This window comes from Ammospiza caudacuta, chromosome 1 (assembly GCF_027887145.1).
Source record: "Ammospiza caudacuta isolate bAmmCau1 chromosome 1, bAmmCau1.pri, whole genome shotgun sequence".
Taxonomy (NCBI): Eukaryota; Metazoa; Chordata; class Aves; order Passeriformes; family Passerellidae; genus Ammospiza; species Ammospiza caudacuta.
This window is the reverse complement of record NC_080593.1, coordinates 103,419,254-103,443,517: the sequence shown is the minus strand read 5'-3', so window position 1 is coordinate 103,443,517 and position 24,264 is coordinate 103,419,254. Positions and strand designations below refer to the sequence as shown.

The 24,264-nt window shown below is 37.9% G+C and overlaps 1 protein-coding gene across 5 annotated transcripts in view; it reads left to right on the top strand.

The window, feature by feature from the left end:
• ANKRD12 (ankyrin repeat domain 12) overlaps positions 1 to 24,024 on the top strand; it is a 59,418-nt gene extending 35,394 nt beyond the window's left edge. For 2 of the 5 annotated variants that reach the window (XM_058810201.1, XM_058810218.1), the window contains 7 exons: positions 2,458 to 2,600; positions 4,169 to 4,316; positions 6,717 to 11,398; positions 17,476 to 17,574; positions 19,702 to 19,845; positions 22,325 to 22,420; positions 22,748 to 24,024. In XM_058810201.1, coding sequence (XP_058666184.1) covers positions 2,458 to 2,600; positions 4,169 to 4,316; positions 6,717 to 11,398; positions 17,476 to 17,574; positions 19,702 to 19,845; positions 22,325 to 22,420; positions 22,748 to 22,933 — 5,498 coding nt within the window. In that variant the 3' untranslated portion in view covers positions 22,934 to 24,024. Of the gene's footprint in view, positions 1 to 2,457; positions 2,601 to 4,168; positions 4,317 to 4,561; positions 5,009 to 6,716; positions 11,399 to 17,475; positions 17,575 to 19,701; positions 19,846 to 20,141; positions 22,291 to 22,324; positions 22,421 to 22,747 lie in introns of those variants that run through there. The other 3 variants (XM_058810210.1, XM_058810236.1, XM_058810227.1) reach the window with 3 other exon arrangements.
• Positions 24,025 to 24,264: the final 240 nt, after the last annotated feature.

The following is a 24,264-nucleotide window of genomic DNA, read 5'->3' as shown; positions in this document are numbered from 1 at the left end:
GAGGGTAGCTGAATTTGTATTTGTACATGAAGCTGCCCAGGACTGGCATGTAGAGGAAGAGAAGACAAGCAGAAGTAGAACACTTTGAGATCTTCAAAGAAGTTGAGAGGGGACATGAGAAGAATTTGTTGACAAGAGCAATTTTAGAAAAGGAGGGGGAGGTTCAGGGGAAGACAGGCCCATAGAAATCACTGGGAGAATCATAGAAACACTTGAAGAAGAGATGTAGTGGGTTGACCTTGGCAGGCTGCCACACGCCCACCCAGTTGCTCTCTCACTTCCCTTCCTCAACAAGGTGTTGGGAGAAAATAAGATAAAAAAAAGCATTTGTGGGTCATGTTAAAGACCACTTAATAACAGCAAAAGCTGCCTATGCAAGCAAAGGAAGAAGAATTCATTCACTACTTCCCATCATCAGGCAAATATTCAGTCCCTTCCCAGGAAGCAGGGCCTCAGCAGGTGTAACAGATACTTGGAAAGAAAGACAAATGCCATTATGTACAAACTACCCTCCTTCCCTCTCCTTTCAGTGAGCTTTTATTGCATGACATCCTGTGCTATGGAATACACATTTGAGTAGCTGTCCTGACTATGATCCCTTCCAAACTCTGGTGCAGGAGGAGGGAGAGAAAACCATGACACTTCACAAGCCCTGTTCAGCAGTAGCCAAAACACCAGTATGCTCTGAGTACTGGTGCTGCTCCCAAATGCAGTGCACATTACTGTATGAGTTGCTTTGAAGGAAGTTAACTTCACAGCTTCATCCCAGTCTCACCTAGGGCAGATATTTTATTTTAAAGGCAGATGAAAGGAAAAGGACAATGGCTGAGAACTGGTTCTGAGAATCAGTTGGATACAAGTTGGAGGCTTCGTTCAAAATTCTGGAGGAGTTGTTTGGGATCAAGTGAGATATTTTTTTATTGGTGATCCAAAGTGAGAAGCAGAGATGGCTGAACTTCAAAATACTGTGCAGAGGGAGAAGTCAAGAAGAGGGGGAGGATTGAAGCAGTGAGTCATGAGTGGAGAAAAGTAGGAATTTAGGATGCAATGTAGTTTAGAGAATTAGAGGTTTTTTTGCTAAGGATTTGGCAGAACTAAAGGAGCAGAAAATGAATTAGTAATGGAGGAAGTAACCCTGCTCATGGGATATCTGCCAGAATGATACTGCTGTGTGAGAACAAGAGTAAAGGAAACAGATACTGACAGCAAGCCAGCACTAGAGTTGGCAGGCTGGACATTGTGAAAGGATGGAAAAGCAAAGCAGTACAACATGGAGAAAAATAAATTATGAAGGTAATTAATATAGAGGATAAAAGACAGGAATCAGAGGGCTGAGAGCAGAAGAGTGTTACCATGTTGGGTGAGTGTGAAAAGAGCAAATGGCAAGAAAATGGAAAAATGGAGGTGGTAGTAGCCAGACAGTGCTGTAAGTGAGTATCCTAAGTGATGATTGAAGAGGAAATTTAGTGTATGAAGAAGAGAAAGAAGTGTTTTGCTTTAGAATAACTTAGAACCTTTTTTCTTTTTTTCCCTTTTGCTTTTTTCTTTTTTTTTTTAGCTGCTTTTAAAATTTAAATGAGTGGCAGCTTGGAAGTTGAGTGAAGGCTGAAGGTGAGAAATCCCATTACTGAGGGATTAGATAAGTTAGGGGTTTCTTGTACCTCTTCTTCATAGATGTACAAGACTGCTACTGATTAGATACAAAGCTCATGTGATTAAACTCTTTTACTGGTTATGTTGGAAACAAAAGTTGAATGCCTCCCCAGAACTGGGCTTTGAGAAGGCATCAACAGCAGTTCAGGTCAGCTATGAAGTGGAAGTCATCAAGTTGGGGAGAGGAAATTAAGGTAAGGAATGTAGCATGTGTGGGTTGTCATCTACAATTGACACTCTGCTACAGAGAATGAGCACTGAACTCGAGGAAATCATAATTGCAAAAAATGACTAGTGTTCTGGGAAATAGCAGAATAAGTTCACTGCCATTATTTATTAATAGCTTGCTCTCTAGCTGCTGATGTTGTTACTGATTCCTAGTACATGTTCAGTAACTCTAAATGAGCACTGGTTATGGCAGTTTGCTGCACTTACCATTTCCAATAGTGTGGTTATCAGAGGGTTTCCATGTATTGTAATATTATTTTTATATGTATTTACCAGAGTTCAAATGTTTACTTGTCAAAGAATCTCTGACATGTTTGGCCTGGGGACTTTATGCCAGATTTTGTCTTCTACTATTTGATTTCTGATTCCAGTATAATCTCAGAAAAACTTGGAATTCCATGTGAGGTTTGAAGTTGATAAAGTGTATGTTGTTCATCAGACGGATGGCATTGCTGTTCTGCCAAGTACTGTGTGTGAGAGTGTTTTGAAATGTTCAGAGGCAATAGAGATCTATAGCACAGGAATGAAAAACCAAATCTTTGATCTTTGTCTCAAACCTACCATTCTTCACTCTAGGCTGGACACCTCTGCATGAAGCTTGTAATGTTGGTTACTACGATGTTGCTAAAGTTCTGATAGCAGCGGGAGCAGATGTGAACACACAGGGCCTGGATGATGATACCCCACTTCATGATTCTGCTAGCAGTGGGCACAGAAACGTGAGTGTTCTGGGAGAGTGGGAGGGGGATAAATACGTGGTTTGAAATGCTAAAGCTTCAGAAATCCTGACTGTCCTCATTGCAGTCATATGGTCTTGTAGTTCTACTTCTGCTGTTTTGGGAGCATCCTAAAGTTGTTCTGATTGTTTCATCTGACTTCTATTGCCAGATATTTTCTACTAATATCTGTTTTCTTAATTATTTATAGGCTTCATCTTTAGTTTCTTAATAAATAAGCACTGAAGTGACTTTTTCTGAGAAACTTTTACTGTATAGAATTCTCAAAAGAAAATGATCTCCTAAAAGTATACTGTGGATTAGTCTATACTGTACATATATGTTTATAAATATTTCAAGGTATATATCCTATATTTCTTTTGAAATAGATGTATATATATTCTTATTTTTTTTTAATTTACCAATCAGCACTTAATGGAGAAGATAAATGGAGATCTGTAGGTGCTTTATATTAACTTTCAAATTGTTCTTGATTTCTGCAAATAAGATGCAGAAATGACTCTGCTTTCCCTTTATATCTCCTTTATTTCATTACTGTGTATGCGATCTGTTGTATAAAGCAAAAGATAGAATGCATCCTTGTCTTGTTTTGGAAAGACAGGTGCCTGCTGAGGAAATCCTTAAATCAAGTACACCTTGAAAACAAGATGCTCAGTTTGAAAGGCTTTTCTGGAAAAGAGAGAAATTAATTATCATAATCTGTTGGGAATTTTTTTATTAGCTGTTTAGTAAGTGGTTTTTTAGGTATATAAACAAATTGGGTCTTTAGATCAGCTTTCATAGAGTTGTTGCAGAGTTTTGGAGAACAGGACCTCTTGTTTATCTGATATCAATACAGGTACCTGTGGCAATCTCACTGACATTATGTACCAGAATAATTCTGAAGCTTCCTGTTAAGGTATCACTGTCTGCTGAATTTCCACATTCTTTATACATAGGAAAAAAAAGTAATACTGGACACTGTGTAATGCAGTGGCCTTGGATTCACTGTAATATTAATGAATTGTTGCATTTGATGATGGAGAAGTTGATGATTTTGATTTATTGCATGTAGTTGCTGGTGGGGTGCTTTGTTCCTCCAGTAAGATCTTGGATCTCTGGGCTTTTTGGAACTGCTGGGGAAACCAATAGTATTGTGATTTGCAAAAGTTTATCTGTTCCTTATTGAAGTGAAATAAAATTTGGAGCAAGAGGGTGAATCAACTGCAGAGGAGTAAAGAGCCTGGTAGGTGGGGAACCAGATAAATTGTGTGAAGAAGTGCTAGAACAGCAAGAAAAAAGGCCCTTGTTTCTTTCTTTTATAATGATGCTGTGTAACAAAGGGCAGCTGTCTCTAGTCTTCCCCTTTACCTCCTTTACAGAGCAGACTCTATGCACTACCTGGAGTTTGCATTTTACTTGCTGAAGTCTTGCTTTCCAATCTCAGTATCATGGATAGGACTTAGGATCGCATATTGTGTTATTCACGTTTCGTGTGCAACAGAGGATTTTTATGCTGGTCAAGTAACATGTTGTGGATAACCTGAAAGATGATTTATTTAATGCTGCAGATTGTGAAGCTGTTGCTTCGACATGGTGGAAATCCATTTCAAGCCAATAAGCACGGGGAAAGACCTGTTGATGTTGCTGAAACTGAAGAATTGGAGATGCTGTTGAAAAGAGAGGTGCCCATCTCTGATGATGAGGACAGTTGCTCAGGTAAAAGTAGCTATTTAATTGCATACTTAATGCATCACTTCACCTAAGTTTAAGTGACCTTAATCTTTTGTATAGTGTTAGCTATTAAGGCTTGCTGCAGGTAACAATTGATTGTCTTTCACTTACATTTTTAGGGGTAGTTTGTTAAATTTCTCAATTGAATTACCTGAAATGTATATTCTGATTTTTATTTTTTTTTTTTACTTTTCTCTCTGTCTTTAGTAATCCATTCCCACTTTGCAGATCAACTCAATACCAGAATGATGATTTTACCGGAGAAAGATATAGAGGAAAATACCATATTTTTTACGATACAGTGTGTTTCTGAGATGGTTCGTTTCATGGTAAAAAATAGCCCCAAAGTCACTTCCCATCTTTAGTAGATCAATCAGAAGTCAGTGTTTCACATGGATGTAACTTAGTTACTCAGTGTAGAAAAGTTCCTGCCAGTGGGTGGGACCACTGGTTTCTGTGGGTGACCAGGTAAGTAAGTTGCTGAAGTGGAGGCAATAATTCTTTGTCTCTCCTGTGTTCCTGCAGATTGAGGAGTATGTAACACTTCTTGGAGCACAGAAAGAATTGTTGCCTCCTCAGAAGCAAAAGATTCTTGATCATGGGTAACTTACTTGAGTGCCAGACAGGAACTCTTCATTTGGCTTTCACAGAATATTCAACAATTCAGAATCTTTTAGGTAAAAGAAATGAAGTGGATTGAAAACTGGCTGAACGTCTAGACGTCTAGGCCAGAATGGTGGTGATTGGTGGCACAAAGTTTTTTGGAGCCAGTAACTGCCTCTGTACCTTGTATCAGTACTGTGTCCACTCCTGTTTAACACCTTCATTAATGGCTGGGGTAGAGTGTTCCATCAGGAGGTTTCCTAATGACACAGAACTGGGGATTCTAAGGAGGAGTGGGTGGTGCATCAGAGAGTTGTGCTGCCATCCAGAGGAATCTTCCTGTGTTGGAGAAATGGGCTCCTGGGAATCTCATATAGTTCAGCAAGGGGAAGTGCAGAGTCCTGCAGCTGATGAGGAACAGCCATCCAAGCAGCAGTGCAGGTTGGGATCTGACCAGCTGGAAAAGCAGCTTTGCAGAAATGGCCCTGGCTCATGCTGAACAACACCAAGTTGATCATGAGCCAGCAATGTGCCCTTGCTACAAAGGCCAGTGGTGTCCCAGGCTGCAGCAGGAGGCATGTGGCCAACAGGTTGAGGGAGGTGATCCTCCCCCTCTGCTCAGCACTGGTGAGGCCACAGCTGCAGTGCTGGGTCCAGTTCTGGGCTCCCCAGTACAGGAGAGACATTGACACCATGGAGAGAGTCCAGGGAAGGGCCAGGAGCATGACAAAGAGCCTGGAAAGCAAAGGCTCAGGAGAATCTTGTTGATGTATAAAAATACCTGAGGGGAGGTTGCAAGGAGGACAGAGCTGGTCTCTTGTCACTTGTGGCAGGACCAGAGGCAGTGGGCACGCAGTGAAACACATGAAGCTTCCTCTGAGCAGCAGGAAACATTTTTTTCACTGTGAGGATGACCAAGCAGTGGCACAGGTTGTCCAGGGAGGCTGTGGAGTCTCTTTCCTTGGAGATAATTCAAAAGCTTTCTGGGCATGGTCCTGGGCAGCTGGCTCTGGGTGTCCTGGCATGAGCAGGGTGGGTTGAACAAGATGATCTCCAGAGGTCTCTTCCAACCTCAGCCATTCTGTGGTCTGTGAAAAGCACATGAAGAAAAGCATCATGTCACATGATTGTAAAAGTTGGTTTCTCTTTCCCAGACAAATACATAAAACACTACCCCCTAGGAATGTTTTCTAGACAAAGTTTCAGTATACTTCAAGGAAAAAAGTCAAATTGCCCTATGGTCTGATGTAGTGTTAGCTTTTTTGGCATTAGAATGACCTGAAATGCAGTGCATGATCCTTCTGTTCTAAGGGGACTGTTGTGGCATCACTTCACAGAATCAACTTCAGCTTAGTGAAAGCATTGATCTTAAGACAAATATTTTTACATATGTGTAATAGAAACTTGTTACAATTTAGCAACTGATTCCTCAACAGTGTGTGCAGGGTATTGTCCTTTAGAAAGAGTCAGGTTATACAGTAATTACGCACAATGGATGAGGTTTTCAAAATTTAAATTGCATTACGTTTATTAGATATAAATATTATTCAGTATTTTTACATGCTTAAGTGAAAGCTGTAAAGGGAGGGGAGAACTTTGATTTCATGACCTTTTGTTTTTTCTTAAAAAGCTTAATTCTAGTGAGAAATTTTGCTGTGTGTTTAAGATAGGTTTTATTCTTTTTTCATTTGTGAAGAGGTGACTGCTCAACTGAACTCTTTTGTCCTGAAGTGTGACAAGTGTTCCATCAGTATTCAATTAATTTTCACTTTCTTACTCTAGATTCTGAAGAAGCTCCATCTGTAAATCCTTCCAGTGTAGATGGGAATGTTGATTCAGAAGCAGAAAAGGACTCAGTAGCCAACAACAGCAAACAAACGGTCCCTAGTAAGGCGCCACTTCCATCTGCTCTAGATGAGTATGAGTTCAAAGATGATGATGATGATGAAATGAAAAAAATGATTGATGACAAACATATTCTTAGAAAAGACCCAAGGAAAGAAGATGAGACTGAAGTTGAAAAGACCAGCTTATTTGTGAAACAAGAAAAAGTTGTGTTTTCAAAATCATTCAAAAACAAAAAGCAGAAACCGTCTAGAGTTCTCTATTCAAGTTCTGAAAGTTCAGATGAAGAAATAATGCAGGACAAGAAAATGGTCTCTCCTTGCTCTGTTTCAGAGACATCAAATTCTGATGTCAGAATGAAGAAAGAATATATGGTTACAAACGAGCACAAGCAAAAGGGCAAAGTTAAAAGGAAAGTAAAAAATCAAAGCAAAAATAAAGAGAATCAAGAAGTAAAGCAAGAAAAAGAAAATGCTAGAGTAACAAATATAGCTACTTCTGGGTTAGATTCTTTAGATAAAGCTAGAGAGGAAGAAACCTTTAAGAAGTCTTTCACCTCAAAAGAAGACTCTTCTTTACAGCTGTTTCATATCACTGCTGGAAAATCTCCAAAGCATCCCTGTGGGTTAAGTGAAAAGCAGTCAACACCATTAAAGCAAGAGAACACCAAAACTTGCTTATCACCAGGAGGTTCTGAAATAACATTGCAGTCTGAATTAGTTCGGTATGATCACAACACTGATTCTGATTATGTGGTAGAAAGTTCTAGTGGCAAATCTTGCAAGCACAAAGAAAAAAGTAAGCATCATCAAAAGGATTTTCACTTGGAATTTGGTGAAAAATCTAGTCCTAAAATTAAAGAGGAAGATAATAGCTCAACATTTGAGAATTCAGAATATACTTTGAGAAAAATTGACAAGGAAGGTAAAACACTTAAAAAACATAAATTAAAGCACAAAGAAAGAGAAAAGGAAAAGCACAAAAAGGAACAGGATGGGGAAAGAGAAAAACACAAACATAAAGATAATGTTAAAGAGGTTCAAAGAAGTATTGAGTTTGACAGAGAATTTTGGAAAGAGAACTTTTTCAAAAGTGATGAAAATGATGATATGCTGATAAATATGGAACATGAATCTCTTTCTTCAGACAGAAAATCAAAGCTAGAAAAAACCGTGGCAAAAGAAGATAAGTTAGTTAAGGAGAGACAGTTCCAGAAAGAGAGAAGTATTAAAGATGAGAGAGAAAAAGAGAAGAGCAAAAAGGAAAATGAGAAGTCTCTCAAGGATGAAAAAATAAAAGATACAAAAGAAGAAAAAGATGTTATGCTTGCAGATAAAGAAATTGAATTGTTCTGTTTTGGTGTTAAAGATGAGGCAGCTAGCGTGCATGTAGTAGAAAGAGAAACAGATACTGAAAAGCAGGAAAAGAATTTAAAGGAAAATAAAGAGAAGACAGAAAAGCGATTCTCAATCAAAGAAAAAGATTTTGAAAAGATAGAAAGAAAACATGGAGAAAAAGAGAAAAAGTTAAAGCATGAATACAAAATGGAGAAGGATAAAGCAGAAATAAATGAGAATACAGAGAAAGGAAAAGAGAAGTCCAGTTTTCAGCAAGCAGAAAGGTGCCATAAGGAAAATGATAAAATAAAAAGCATGGGTGCTCTTAAAAAAGTTGATGACAAGGAAAGAAATAAAGAAAAAACTGATAAGAAGCATGATAAAGAAAAGGCTGATAAAGACAGACACTGGGCTGAAAGCAAAGAAAAACACTGTACTGAAAGAAAAGTCAAACAGTCTGAAAAAGAATCTGAATATACTAAATCAGAAAAAAGTAGAACCAAAGAAAAGGAATTTGAAAAAAAAGACAAATCCAAAGACAAGGAGGCCTCATCCTCAGCAAGCTCGAAACATATGCAAGAGGAAAGGAGATGCACTATTACCGAAAGTAATAAAACAGTTCATGACAAACTGTCATCTTTGAAAGACAAACCAAAAGATGATTTGTTGAAAACTCCAGATGGTAGAGAGAAAGATAAAAAAGATAAAGATATAGACAGATACAAAGAGAGGGATAAGCACAAAGATAAACTGCATCAAAGTAGTTTGCTGAAACTAAAACTTGAACATGAGAAACTTAAGCCTAAACCAGCTCCTGCATCGAAGGATGCTCGGCCTAAAGAAAAAAGATTAGTCAATGATGATTTAATGCAAACTAGTTTCGAAAGAATGCTTAGCCTTAAAGATCTGGAAATAGAACAGTGGCATAGAAAGCATAAAGAAAAAATAAAACAGAAAGAGAAGGAACGTTTGAGAAACCGCACTTGTTCAGAGCATAACAAAATGAAGGAAAAACCCAAGCACTCATTCACTGAAGTAAAAGGCAAAGAACTGATTCGTTCCAAAAGTTCCGAGTTGCCAGATGTTTGTATGAAGGAAAAACAGCAGAAAGATGCTACAAGTAATAGATCACAGTCAGTAGATACAAGAAGTGTCAGTGTTGCAAAGGCTTCATTGGCTTTAGATAATTTAAATAGATCCCCCAGATCAGAAAATGAAAAGATGGGGCTGAGCTCCAGGTCCGTGTCCATGGTTTCTGTTGCGAGCTCTGAGGATTCTTGCCATACCACAGTGACTACTCCAAGGCCTGTAATCGAATATGATTCGGACTTTATGCCAGAAGGTTCTGATTCCCAAATGTCTTTTTCACAGTCACCATTTTTGGCAAGTGCCAAATCACCAGCCCTTGTGGAAAAAGAGGCCGATGGTCTTGCTGAGTTGCCAGATCGCATTAAGCCGCCTTTCACGAACCGGCTCCCACAAATGTATGTGAGATCAGCATCTGCTGAAGATGTTAAGCTGGTTTTAAATGAGTGTAGGCCTGTTACAGAGATTCGAAGATGCAGCATGCCTGCTGCAGTTTCTGAGCACAGCAAACAGCCTCGAACATCAGAAGAAAACAACCAGAACACTTTGCCGTCAGTTCAGACTTACAATAGCACTTCTCCTAAACCAGAGCTACTGTGCAGCATGCTCGAAAGAGATTTTCAAAGCAGTGTGGCTGTTCTGCAGTCAAACCTCACATCATCTCCCAGCAGAGCTGTTAGCAACAAGCAGGCAACAACGGGGACAAGTACCATTAAAGATACTGCTCAGATGAGCCCTTCAGAAGACCCTAACATGCATTTAGAACCATGTAGTCAAAGGGGTGTGACTCAGCAAACCAAATTGTGGGATGTGCCTTTTGACAGACTTAATTCATTAAACAATGACTTTAACAGCTCAGGCTGTGGTGTACCAGAGCAAGATGCTAAAAGCATTGTAGCAGTGCATAATTCTGAGAGCAGGACATTAAAAGAGCAACAAGTATCTGATTTTTTGCCTCAGCACCCTGAAATTAAGGGAAGTTCCAGTTCTCAAGAATCTGCATCAGTTTTGCCTTCACAATCTCCTTGTTCTTTACCTATCCAGCCACTTCCAGTTGTGTCAAAACACGTTTCTTTACCAGGCATTATCAGTCAAGATTCATCATTAGTACAGCAGCAAAATCTAGTTCAGACTGCAACTTCTGCTTTGGAAACAGATACTACTAGTACCAGAGAGCTGGAAAACGCTTTCTCCCCTTCAAACTTCAGGAAGACTGATGCACCTGTGGCTGTATATTCTGAGAGCTCTGCAAATGATGTTTCTCAGAGCTATGAAAAGGTGAATGATTTACCATTAGAGAAGGATACTCCTGAAAGTGATAGCAGTTCACAGTTAAACATGAGCTCATTCAGTAGAGTTGTTTGTAAGAATGCCCTGAGTGAAGTGGATGGTAACACAGCAGATAGTTCAGATATTAGAAATGAAAAAGATCAACAAGAAAAGTTAGTCTCTGTGCACATTGTTGATAGTAAAGCCAATGCTGATCTCTGTGAACTAAGTTCAGGAATGTCAAAGGGAATTACAAATGAATTGGTTAATAAAAGCCCCTGCACTGCAGACAGAGGAAATGTGTTGGAGGATGACCCACCACAGTACTCCTCTATATCCAATTTGGAAAATAGTTCACAACAGATTATACAGGAAGAGGTGCATAAATACAGCCAAATAGTTAAAGTAGAAGAAGAAGTTGCTGAGGATCAGAAGATGGAACAGCAAGAAGTACCTCAAAGAATCACGAGGAACAGAGCAAATTTGCTTGCTAACCAGGGCAAGCAGAATCCTCTTGGCTGTACACAAACATTAGAAAAAGAGTCTGAATCGTCAGCATCTATGAAAGCAAGAATTAGATTAACTGAAGATGATGATGTTCAGGTACATCATCCACGTAAAAGGAAGGTGTCACGCGTGCCTCAGCCTGCGCAAGCAAACCCTTCTTTGCTGCAGGCCAAGGAGAAAACCCAGCAGTCACTGGCAGCTATTGTTGATTCTTTGAAACTTGAAGAGATTCAGCCGTACAGTTCAGAGAGAGCAAACCCCTATTTTGAATACTTGCACATAAGGAAGAAAATAGAAGAGAAGCGTAAATTGCTGTGCAGTGTTATTCCTCAGGCGCCTCAATATTACGATGAATATGTGACCTTCAATGGCTCCTACCTGCTGGATGGCAATCCCCTGAGCAAGATATGCATCCCAACTGTAAGTAACATGGTCTTTCAATATGCAGTGCAATGGAAAGGCATGTTTTGGTTTTGTTTTTGTAGCTTCCATATTCTTCCTAACTTGCTTCTGAATATTCTGCCGGAAGCAGTAAGCTGATACATGTCAACTAATATTGATTAATAGCATCATATGTAAAAGCCCCATTCACTGGAAATACAAACAGTGGTTTCAGTCACTGTAAGACAAACCATGTCAAGGGCACACAGACAAGTACTATATTTCCAAGTATGTAAAGCCTGCTCTTTCAGAAGTGAAGTAAATTATTGAGAGCTTCTCTGAATTTCTGCTGTCAATAATTTCGTTAAAGCTAATTAGTCAAAGCTGTTTTGTTTGGAGGGGGGTGGACATGCAGTGCTTAAAAAAAAATACCAAGTCCATTGCCAAATGTTTTATTGCCAATATTTTAAGCAGGATAGCCTGCCAGCTATCTCAAATGCAGCAGATGTAATCTGCTGTGTCCTGGCTTTTGTAATCCATCAATCTAAAGTGTTCATAATTTTATTAAATATATGTCAAGGTTTTTTTCCTTTTTACTGAAGAACATCTGTAGTTCAGAGACCCTTGTTTAGGTCTAAGATCTCCATTTTTGAATGATCAAGTTATTATGTCAGCTCATCTAAGATAACTCAGCCTTACTTGAGAGTAAAAACCTTTAGCTTTTTCCAGTAGAGTTGAGGAATTTTTGATGAAGCAATGAACAGAAGTTTAATGTGTAAATTTTAAAATTTACTTTTTTGCTTCATTATGCAGCTAGTCTTAATTCCCTACACAAGCTATTTGTTCTCATTTTTTGGGAATTACTAGGCCAGTTACAGTCTAAGAAAGAATGTGGGTAAGACCTTTTGCAAGGTCTGTAGGTGAACAAGGGTATATGGTAAGCTTTACCACGATGTTCCAGGCTGTCAGCCTTCCCAAGTCTGCAAATCTTTCTCAATGTTACAGAAGCTGTTGCAGCTTTTGTAACATCTTTATCACTGGAGGCACAGATTTCATATTTTTAAAGCTGCTGCTAGTCAAGTACATACTGTTTCCGAGCTACAGCTTACTGCTTTGAAATCACACTTCAGTGCTTAATTTGGGATAAGTGGAAAGTAGAGAAACCTGGAATATATTTTTCCCTGGCCCATCTCCTACCTGAGCAATAGAATTCAATTCCCAATCATAAATGGCAACGTGTGTAGACACCATAAGGAGGACAGAGTTTTGACTTGATATTAAAGCACTGCCTTATAATTCCTTCCTGTCTCTATTGCTGTGTATAATAGGAGCTCTGCAGTTAATGAAAATAAATTTAGGTATTGGAGAGCAAAATCTCAGGTAACAGGTTCAGAAAATGTCAGAGATGGATAAGTGCTTCCTATTCTCAATGGCTTTTAATTAATCATTGAAAAGAAAAGCCTCTTTAAATAAGGTTGATAGAAATGTGAGTATGTAGTTGAAGGATTACAGTTACTGATTTTTGTCTCATTTAGATTTCTGGTTTACTTCCTTACACATACATGTTCTGATGGTAATGATATTTTAAACAGTTAATTGTTTTGTATATACTTTGATGCTCCTGGTTATATTCTACAGATAGTAGAGAAAACAGGTGGAACTTTTTATTTCAAGTTCCTAGAAGCAAAAAGGAAGATAATAAATTTTGAGAAGCCAAAATAAATTATTGGGAAATTGGTGATTATTTTCATTAGAGTTAAAGTGTAAGAAAAAGCATGAGTTTTGCTCTAAATAAGAAGATACTCTAAGCAATTCAGTTTTGCTTGTCTAAAAAATCTCCAATATGACTAAGTGCTTTATTTAATTACTGTCACTTGTGTACAATTTTGATAAAACTTCTCAGGTTTCCTTTCAGAAAAAAAATATTGCTTAAAACACTAGTAATAATTCAGATTTAACTTACTGGCAGAATTTGCTTGTGTACACAGTCTAATGATTTTATTTTGTCACCACTGAAAGTCACAGTCATAATAATTCCTGTTACAAATACTGTGAACAGGGGAATTGCTAAACCAAGGATCATTTCATTCTCAGAAATGAGTGTTTTTTTCTTGTACATATTGTCCAATAAAGTGAAAATAAAGACTAGGCTTAGTCTCTCTGAAATATTAATAGTGTATTGTTATCCCTATAATGCAGAATTTAATAAGCAACTGTAAAAATACCTTTTTGTCATGTTTGTTTTGCAGTTTTTTCCTTCAATTCTCTAATGATTCTCTGTTAATCAAATTTTTGCCTCATCAATTTACATGGAGAGAAAGTAGATACTCTTTCTTTAATTATTGCTGTGTTACAGATATCCTTTGTGTAGGTCTGTGTGGAGACTGCATATTTAGCTCTGATACTGAGACTTGGAATGGTTGGTGTATGGAACAGTGTGTTTACTGCTCTTTGCATTGGAATTCTAATGATGCATTGTGGTTTATCTCATGAACTTCAGACATGCTGTAGGTGGGAGCCAGGAGATGGTGTGCAAAAACCTTGTTTCCACAGCCTTGATTATACATTGTAACTTACAGCCCGGATCACCTAAGGCTGTGAGGATATTCATGTATGAATTATGGCTTCTCTCTCACCAGTACAAATACAAAACATAAGGTAGGAGACATCAGGTCAGTTCAAAATAGAAGGAAACAAATCTGGTTCTTCTAACAGAGAAATTTCAATTGTACTTGGCTCTGTTGCGTTTCAGGTTATTCCATGTTCTACAGGGCTCAGTCATCTTTATCTGTATTGTCTCCTGAGAGAAGGTGCCAGGATGATTCACTGCCATCCTCCTGTGCCTATCTAGCAGATGTGTTTTTAGTAAAGGGGATTCTGTCCAGTCTCCCTGGCATTGCTGTAGAAACTCAAGTAGTAAGATCTACTTTTAAGGGTATTACTAGAAACTTGTTTTCAAAATACATGAAACAGAGCATTAGAGCAGGCCAGTTGTTTGGATGACATAGAAGAGTGGAGGTTTGTAGCAGGCAAAATAGAGATTGAAGGTTTATAGAGTGAAGAGTTGATGCTGTAGCTGGATTTGTTTTGAAGCATGCAAGGCCTGCAGGAAAGTTGCTGATGGATTTTGATGTGTTGGAGATGGGAAGGGCATGCCTTGAACGTGAACTCTGGCCAATCAAACCTGCCCTAATGGCTGGCTCCAAGGGAGGTGGAGCAGAGGCACAAGGCCAAGATCTGTCTGGCTCTTCTGGGTCATTTCTCAGACTGGAAAAAGAGAATTCTCTGAAGCAGGCAGGGCCCGTTTGCTTCTCTCTCTTCTCTATGGAGTCTGGGCCCTTAAAATAGTTTGATGCTTTGGTTATGCAAAACAGAGGGCACCTTTTTTATTGTGGTGTTCAGTTTCATGCTCTGTTCTTACAAGTCCAACTTATGTGTTTGTATTTTCCCTACACAGTTTTTTGTGTTCTGTGTAGTAGTTGTTTCTTTGACTGGAAGGTCCAGGAGGCTCCTCTGGCTGTTCCTGCCTCAGAGCCTTTAGGTCAGACTTTCTGGTCTCAAAGAAACCAATTTCCTTTGTCTGAATCCAGTGCTGCTTCACAAGCTGGAATTTCCAGCAGGTGGTGTGCAACTGCCCTAATCCTGTGTTCAGACTCCTAAGGATCTGAGGCTCACCCTTCCCAAGTTTCCAAGAAGAGAGGAAAAACCAGAAAATTCCATAAATGACTGTAACCAAACGTAGTATTTTGGCAGGTGGTGCTGGGCTGGGCGGGAGTGAAGAGTTTATGAATGTATCCGGTGGCAATAGGGATCTCTGGGGTCATGGAGACCTGTCAGTGTCACACAAGTCTGAACATAATCTGTGTTCAGGACTGAGCATAATCTGCTGAAACAGAGTTCTACACATTTAAATAGAATACCACACAGCTCTGCTGTCTAGATGATCAGCTCCTTGTCAGGTTATTTCTATGATGTTGATTCTTATTTCTGTTGCACAATCAAACTGTCTGTAAATTTAAGGGCATAACATTTAAAAATATTTGAAATGTAGTGACATTACAAGGACATTACATCTTCAAACTGAGAGAGGTTTAGATTAGGTAGTAGGAAAAAATTCTTCACTGTGAGAGTGGTGAGACACTGGAGCAGGTTGCCAAGAGAAACTGTAGATACCTCATCCTTGGAAGTGTTCAGTGCCAGATTGGATGGGGCCTTGAGTACCCTGGTCTAGTGGGTGGCATCCCTGCTCATGGCAGGGGGCTTGGAACTCCATGACCCCTGAGGTCCCTTCCTACCCAGACCATTCTGTGATTCTCTGAAATTGTTCAAGTGATAAGGATGCTTGCCAGCTCTGAAATTTTTATTTCTGGAAAATCCATGTGCATAAACCCAAAGCTTATTTAGATACTCTGTCTTGCTTCTTATCTGTGTGCTTTTCTGCAAGCAAAATAATGGAGATTTTGGGAGATGTTTTGGGTTTCTTGAAACTAAAGCTTGATATTATTTACAAGCATCTTGTCTTATTTCATTGAAAGACTGTGACAGCACTATTGTACTGTACATGAATGCAAAATCTTCAAGAAAAATAGACTATAGGAGGTGTATTTGTTTTTAATACTGCTGTTTTACACAAAATGACATGCCATAAACATTACTGGTTTGAGAACCAAACTGTTTTCACTTAGAAAAATGAAGTGTATCTTGTTTTGTAGTTTGAAATGTGAAGGAGTTGAATGTCATTTTATACAATATAATAATTTAAGGAATTGACTGCAATCAGTTATTCAGATTATGTGCTATAATTCCAGAGGCACTGGCTAACTTCCAATTGGGAAAAAAAATGTCCCGAAATAATTTTCCAATATAATACTAATTCAAGCATTTCTGGTAGATAAATCACTTCATTGCTGGAGTGTATAGGTGCAAGATTGATACTAATAATCTAGTTTAACCTACAGTGTGTCTTTATTTCCATAATGGATTTATTTCTTCTTGGCAGTTGAAGGATCTATTTTATTGAAAAGAGTTATTTATCTTTCTGCTTGTGTTAGGTATGAGGCAGGGTATAGTAACTGCAGGTATGTATTTGAGCTGTAGTTTTTGAGTATCAGTGGTAGTAGGCAGTGTTTCATGTAGTTTGAATGGGTCTTTGCAAAGCAGTATCAGTGCTCTTACATCTGTCAGGTGTTAAAACCCATGCTGAACTGTCAGATAGAGCTGGCATAAAGGAAAGTGAACTTTGGGTGGAGCCTTAAAACTCCCAAGAAGTTTATTATTTACTTCTGAAAAAGCATCTGATTTCTGCAGTTGCCAGGAGGGCTCCGGGTGCCTTCTCAATGTTTTTCATTACAGCTCAGACCAGACAGTAATTCTGGATGTTTACTGTAATTGACTGAAGATGCAAAATGTTTATAGTATAGCAAATCAGTAACAGCATTGATATGTCACTCAAGTCTATTTGATTTTTTAAAATTATTTTCTTTCCAAGGAATAAGGTTTTTTAAAAACTTACTTAAATAACTGACAGGAAGAATCACTTTTTCAAGCTAGTGTCTGGGTCTCTAGTCTACTTTTTGTGCTTTCTTGTGTTCTGTATGATTGCAAGATTAGGAGTATGGTTGGTTATCTTTTGTGCAGTATAAAATGCTGTTGCTGTTGTATGAATATATGAAGGGGTTGGGGTTTTTTTTTAGCAATGCTTTACTTTTTTTTACTTTTTTCTTGCTTTTTGCTAGGCAGTTTTTATCTTCTCAAAACGAACAGCTGTGCTTTAAAGAATCTTCAGAACAGGAAGCAAGTTGTATTCTTACTATATTCTACACTATAGCCTTTTAAAAAGAACAGCTATGGAATGCTGATAATGACTGGTTAAAAGCTCTAAAGAGCTTGAAATGCTGTTTTCACTTGGGTTTATTAATTTTATGGTATGGAATTCTTAAAACCTTTTACTGCAAACACTGCAAACATGTTGAATTCACATAATTAAAAAAAGTAAAATTATTTTTCTTTTAAAATGCCTTATTGTTTCTTGGGGTTTTTTTTTAATAGATCACATAAGCAATGCTAAGCATGTGAAATACACATTCACTATATTATTTATAAAACTTTTTCCACAGATTACACCACCTCCATCACTGTCGGACCCACTTAAGGAGCTATTTAAACAACAGGAGGTTGTAAGGATGAAACTGCGTTTACAGCACAGTATTGAAAGGGTGAGAATAATTTATTTTTTATGTCCTGGATTTAAGCTTTAGGATTTTTTGCCTTTTCAACAAACAGACTACATTTTTCTTAATTTAACAATGCTTAGAAGTAATCTTCTGTCTATCCAAATTTATTAATTGGAGAAACTTCGAAGTAGGGGGGGCAAAATGGTTTGAACAGCTGTTAGCAGAACCCTCAAGTTGGTAAGACAACAGCTTTTTTCTGTTAATTGCTCTGAGTTGTGTCCCAGATTTATCCTAGAAGCAGTGGGAAGGAAGCTTCACACTGTCATTTTAAAAGCTAATGATGATTGTAGACTTCAGATCCAAATTGACTTAGTTAAAAGAATTGAAGATAAAGTAAATTCTTTATTGAGAGGAGACGTGTGTGGCTGTAAGACTGAAACATGTTTGGCAGTATTCTGCTCAGAAACTGCCTAACATTATATTAGAGTTACATCTGTAGTCATCGCTGATTTTGAGCACAGAAACAGAGAAAATATTCCTGGTTTATGAGTATTCTGTAATTTTAGGTTGCCCTTTTTCCTTGGTAACCTAGCTTTAGATGCCAATATTGTGGCCAGATAACTTGTGGGCACAGACAGGGATGCATCACAAGGATTTCCACATAGTTACACAAGGAGCTGCCACATCAAACCCAGTGTGTTACTTTTTCAATTGACAGTTCCGATGTGACTTAACAAACTCAGCTGAGGGAGGAGTTTTTCTTGAATTTAGTATTTCAGTGAAGAGTATTAAATAAGTAGCACAGAAATTGTAAACGTGGTTCAAGTTCTGAGTGAAAAGAAATCAGTTGCAACTAAAAATACTTTGGCCAGCTGGGCAAGGGGGGGGGATTCTGTCCCTCTGCTCTGGTGGGACATCCCTCCCTTAGAGTGCTGCATCCAGCCCTGGGGTCCCCAGCGGAAAGAGGACATGGACCTGTTGGAGTGAGTCCGGAGCAGGGCCAGGAAACTGATGAGAGGACTGGAGCACCTCTCTTATGGAGAACAGACTGAGAAACCTGGGCTGTTCAGCCTGGATAACAGAAGGCTCCTGGGAGACTTCATTGGTGCTTTTCAGTACTTAAAGGGGCTTGTAAAAAAGAGGCAAAGTGACTTTTAACACAGGCAAATAGTGATAAGACAAGGGGAGGTACAGTTGTAAACCAAAGGAGAGAAATTTAGATTAGATATTAAGAAAAATTCTTTATTGTGAGGTGGTGAGGCACTGGAACAGGTTGCCCAGAGAAGCTGTGGATGCCCCATCCCTGGCAGTGCCAGGCTGTGGGGAGCCCTGACCAAACTGGTCTAGTGGAGGGTGTTCTTGCCCACAGCTGGGGAGTTGTAGATAGATAATCTTTAAGGTCCATTCCAGCACAGACTCTATGATTCTAACCAAAGCAAAGGTGGTCCTTTTCCTGTTTTCTGAAAAACAGGAAATATATTATAATATTATAATGCACCTTCTTTTATTTTGATAAAAATTAGAGCCATTTTATTGTAGAGCAGTAAACACATACAAACATTTTTCTGTGTCTTAAAAAATTACACATATGCCTAGTTATTTTGTTCATATAGGCTGTTCTTCAAATTATATCCACTTTATAGAATTGTAAGTCAAGTTTTGTCAAGTGAGTTGTATTTTTGTTGTCTCAGTTTAGGAAAGAATATTTATGCGATGTGAATTTAGGGAGTTATTGCATGTTGTTTTTAAAAACATCATCATGCAAATAGTGCATTTCTGCTTCAGTTTGCTTGGCCAGTGTGCCTGGAGAAAAGGCTTCATACAGTTAACATTCACAAATGTGTATTCTAAGCCTATGCTCCTCCTACCTTTCATCTTTCACCACCTTCATTAACCAAGACTTGCCTCAGTAAGTGGAAACGTTCAGCCATCAGTGGAGGCTGGGGCTAAGGAGAAGGTGTTTTCAGTTCTGACATCCATGGGACAATCTTTGCATCATCAAATTGCAATTTCCTATTTGATTAGAAGAACAACCCCTCCTACCTTCAGCATGCAATTTCTCACAGTGTTCAAAAGTGTAAGCCCTGAAAAGATATGTTTGAATTAGTGGATATTTGTATGAATGTTTAACTTACTAAATGTATATCTATATGTTGATATCTTATTTAGGAAAAGCTTATTGTCTCTAATGAGCAAGAGGTTTTACGTGTTCACTACCGAGCAGCCAGGACCTTGGCTAATCAAACTCTGCCCTTCAGTGCCTGCACTGTGCTGCTGGATGCTGAGGTGTACAACGTGCCTCTAGATGCTCAGGTAAAGATTTGTCCTTCACAGCTTCAGACAAAAAGGTCTTGCTAGCCTGGCTCAAGTATTCAGAGAGAATTCTGTTCCCATAGCAAAATTGTCGTGGATTTGCCTGGAATTAAGATTATGCCCATGATAGGTTGTTACTTATATTAGGCCTCCATTGGGTGTACAGTAATGGGAGGATATGTGTGTATGTGTGTGTTCTTTCTGTTTTCTGCCGTGTCTGGTTTTCTTTCAAATCCAGGAATTATGAGATGGATAAAATAAGAACATTCCTCTGCTGATTTTGTTATAAAAAACAGATTTCAGTCATAAACAGAACATGTTTTTGAAGCTTATGAATATAGCTTAAACAAGAGCAAAGAAATTATCAGCACAGAAGATGACATCTATCAGAAATCCAGATAATTGGAATGCAGTAGTGTGTGAAGTGATGAAATTGGTTTGTGAACTCTGGAGATGTTTGTGGACGTATCCACATTACACTTCCCTCCTCTGTACAAGGCAGCTGCTAGAACTGTACCATAAAAAACAGATGACCAGCAGTGAAATGTTGAATGCTACCAGATGAAATAACCTTTTTCAAAATTACTTCAGACTCTATATGACTTACTTGTGCCCTGTTATTTACATGTTCAGCGTGAGTATTTAGTCCTGAATAAAACATATAAAATAAGAAATGTGCTTCACAATCTGTGTATGTTGTATGGACTGTCACTCAAAAGTTGGCTGCAGCTGTATCTCTAAGATAAAATTATCTCGTGGTGTTGGTATTTAGTGGACAGTTTTTCCAATTAGCAAACACAGAACCAACATTTGATACCTGTTACAGTGGCTGTGAGAAGCACATAATGCAAGGAGGAAATGTTGATATTTTGGGTGTAATAAAAGTATTGGTGCATTGGATGTTGAGCATTTTAAAATGAAACACGTACATTTCCAACATATGAGAGATTTTACATTAGTTCTACAGCCCTTTATAGAATTATTACAGCTTCCAGTGTTTTTTCAGTCAGTTGCTACGTTTTTACCCAGCCTTTAAAGAACTAGAGCTATGCCCTACAAGGTGATTCAGCAGGAGATAGCAGTTTATGGAGACTGTATTGTTGTCTCATTTTAAGCTTCACACAGATAAATTTTTAAAGCATCATGTCCTTAGTACTTCTAACTGATAGGGCAAAAATTTTTCTCTTCCAAAATTCGGAAAATCCTTTGCTTTATTTCTGCTCCAATTCAGAGGCCTTGAGCTTTTTAGAGATGAGGAATATGTGAGTTGTGCACATAAGTGCATTTTTGTAGTTAACATTTTACAATTTGTTTTAAGTAAGCTGATTCTGTATTTGAATTTATGAAACAAAAGGAATCCTTGTTGGGGGAGAAGTTGAGATGTGCCCCCCCCAAGTACTGCCATTTTTTTACCATCTATATAATAACAAGAGCAATAAAATGCCTCTCCTTCCCCCTCACTGCTTCAACAACTTTGTGTTTTGGTCTGTGGTAATTTTTCTTAGGAAACTACATTGCATATAATATTCAGCAAATTATGAAATACATTTTTATATAATTGAAATCAATGTTTTATACTACCAGCTTGATGGTTTGATTCAAATTTGTTTAATGGGAAGAGTGTAGATGCAAAAGAAGACATTGTCCTGTAGTGCATCCTGCAATTTTCCTGTTACCTCATTAGCAAACAACTTATTTTGTTCTCTAGAAAGGTCAATCTTTGCACATTTGGTTGGGCTTCTTTTTGTTCCTTCTGCTACAGTATACAAATTCCTGCAGTGTCTTCTTTTCTCTTTGAAAGAGGAACAGCAGCTTCTTGTATTTAGTGGTTATAATTTAAATGTTAGATTGGCATAGTCTGGCTTTAGGACTGTGCATAGACTATATCTAATTTTTCACAGCGGACAGATGTAACATTCCAAATCCTTTGGAAAAAGTTGGAATTAAAAATAAAACTATTTCATTAAGCAGGACGTAATACAGGTCTGCTCAATTTTTTAATCTCCTTTTGAGGATTGTGATGGCGGAAATATTTTTAATTGCTTTCAATACTTGTGTAGTCAGTTAAATAAGGCTGCTTAATTTTTCCTTTATTAATGTTTTTGCTTTTCCATGAGGGATATTGATTTGATACTGTGTTTTAAAGAGCAAAAAGAGACAGTAGTTTTGTGGAAGGATCTTTTATTAGTTAAGACTTTAAGGTGTAAATCCTTAAGCTTCCCATTCTAAATTTCAAAACCAGAGCACAATAAATAGCTTGAGGAAGTCTGAAAATACCCATTTTTAGTGAGCAGCTGGCTCACAGAGGGAAGTGTTGGTCAACATTTATATTTTCATATACCTTTGTACTTTGAATCTCTTTTTCCATGGGAAGCAGTGTTTGTGGGATTGTTTACTGTTTATGTCCCACGGAGTAGGTTTTGTGTTTTAATGTTTCAGATTGAATCATCAGGTTTTAATAAATGTTTGTTTTTTGCAGACTGATGATAGCAAAACATCGGTGAGGGATCGGTTTAATGCAAGGCAGTTCATGTCATGGCTGCAAGACGTTGATGATAAATTTGACAAATTAAAGGTACACATCTTAGTTTTTCTGCTTAAAAAAAAAAAAAACCAAACCAAAATTAATGTCAACATGAAGATGAGATGAATAAAGAATAGATTTGTGTGCAGTATCATGGGCTTCTGTGGAGGCAACACAAAGGAAGGTCTATCAGTATAGAAAAAACCTAACTTTTGTTTCCATGTAGTGTAATGAAATATTCTGCAAATTTCTAAATATATACTGGGGGAATTATTTACTATCACCAGAGAGGCTCTTAGAGACTTTTCCTGTGTTCAAACTTGCTGCAATAATATTTTTTCAAATACTTCAATAACTTCTTTCTCAATTTCAAACCAGACGTGCCTTTTGATGAGGCAGCAGCACGAAGCAGCGGCGCTGAACGCAGTGCAGAGACTGGAGTGGCAGCTTAAACTGCAAGAGCTCGATCCTGCTACCTACAAATCTATCAGCATTTATGAAATTCAGGAGTTCTATGTTCCTCTTGTTGATGTTAATGATGACTTTGAACTGACACCCATATGACAGCCGGCACCGCCTGGCTCGTCCCTCGCCGTGGACAGCTGGAGACTGAGGTGCAGTGATGCACAAAGGTATTTTTTCTTTTGAGACAGAGCACTTAATTCTGTGGAATACTACCTTTCTCCATAATTCAGGTGTTCCTACAGAGAAGTGTGGCACAGACACTTGCTCAAACACAGAAGATGGATGCCGATTTTAAATTCAGATTCCCAGTAACTGCTGTTATCTGTGTTTTAAAATTGCCTGTAGCTTTATGGCTTATTGCTGAAAAAGATGACAAAACCTGGTGAGTTTACAGCGCTGGAAGCTGTAAATAACTAAAACATCCACCAAAAAGCAAACGATACTTATAATCTGCTATAAAGCTTTGTATTATGAAACTTCAGTAACAGTTGAACTCCCACAGAAAAATTATGAGAGAGCCTGTGGAAGAAAGTGTAAGACTTGGAGAAAAAGAATCAATCTTATGATGTTTTGTAAATTACTGTACAGAATTCTTTTTGGAAAAAGATGTAATATTGTCTTCATTTTTAAATAATTTATTTTATACATATTGTGCAAATGTAAATAGTCTTGTAATTAATGTTCAAACCTGTATAAAATAGATATATTAACTGTAAAACTGTTTTTGTCTAATGTTTTATTGGACCAAAGTTGTCGTTTTTATTAAGTGTAGTGTGTTCCTGGTTGGCAGTTCCCTTTTGTATAGCATGCGTTTGATTTAGCTGCTTGTTTCATCACCATAACTGTAAGAGGATTGAACTGTATTGCATGCTCCACAGGACTCTGAACTCCTTCCCTTCAATAACTGATACCTAAACTGTTGTAATATTTACAAAATCATACTTCATATTAGTCTGCTGTTGTAATGCCATACCTACAACTTCCTATACTGAAAATATTTTTGTGTAAAACAAAAAAAACCTTTTTCTCTTATATGGTGGTCTCGTAATAGAGCCTATTTTTTCCAACAAAATGCCTTTGAATTAAAATTCTTAAATTGTATATTGTCTATTTTAATATTAATCTATGGAAGGGATATGTAAATAGTTGTAAATATAATACTTAATAAATTTTATTGGTCCTGTTATTAGTTGGAATTTCTTAGTATTGGAACACTTGATACATCAAACCTTAGCATTCCTGGAATATATAAGGAGACTCGGTGGAAAAGTTAAAAAAAAATTCTCCATGTTGTGAAATTTAATGCTTTTTATTCTTAGTATTGTTAATGACCAGACAGTTAATTATTTATTAGTAGGAGGTTACAGATATTCATGAAAAAGATTTGTTACCCTCCAGGCCGTAAATTATTCAAGAATGCTCGAGATCTG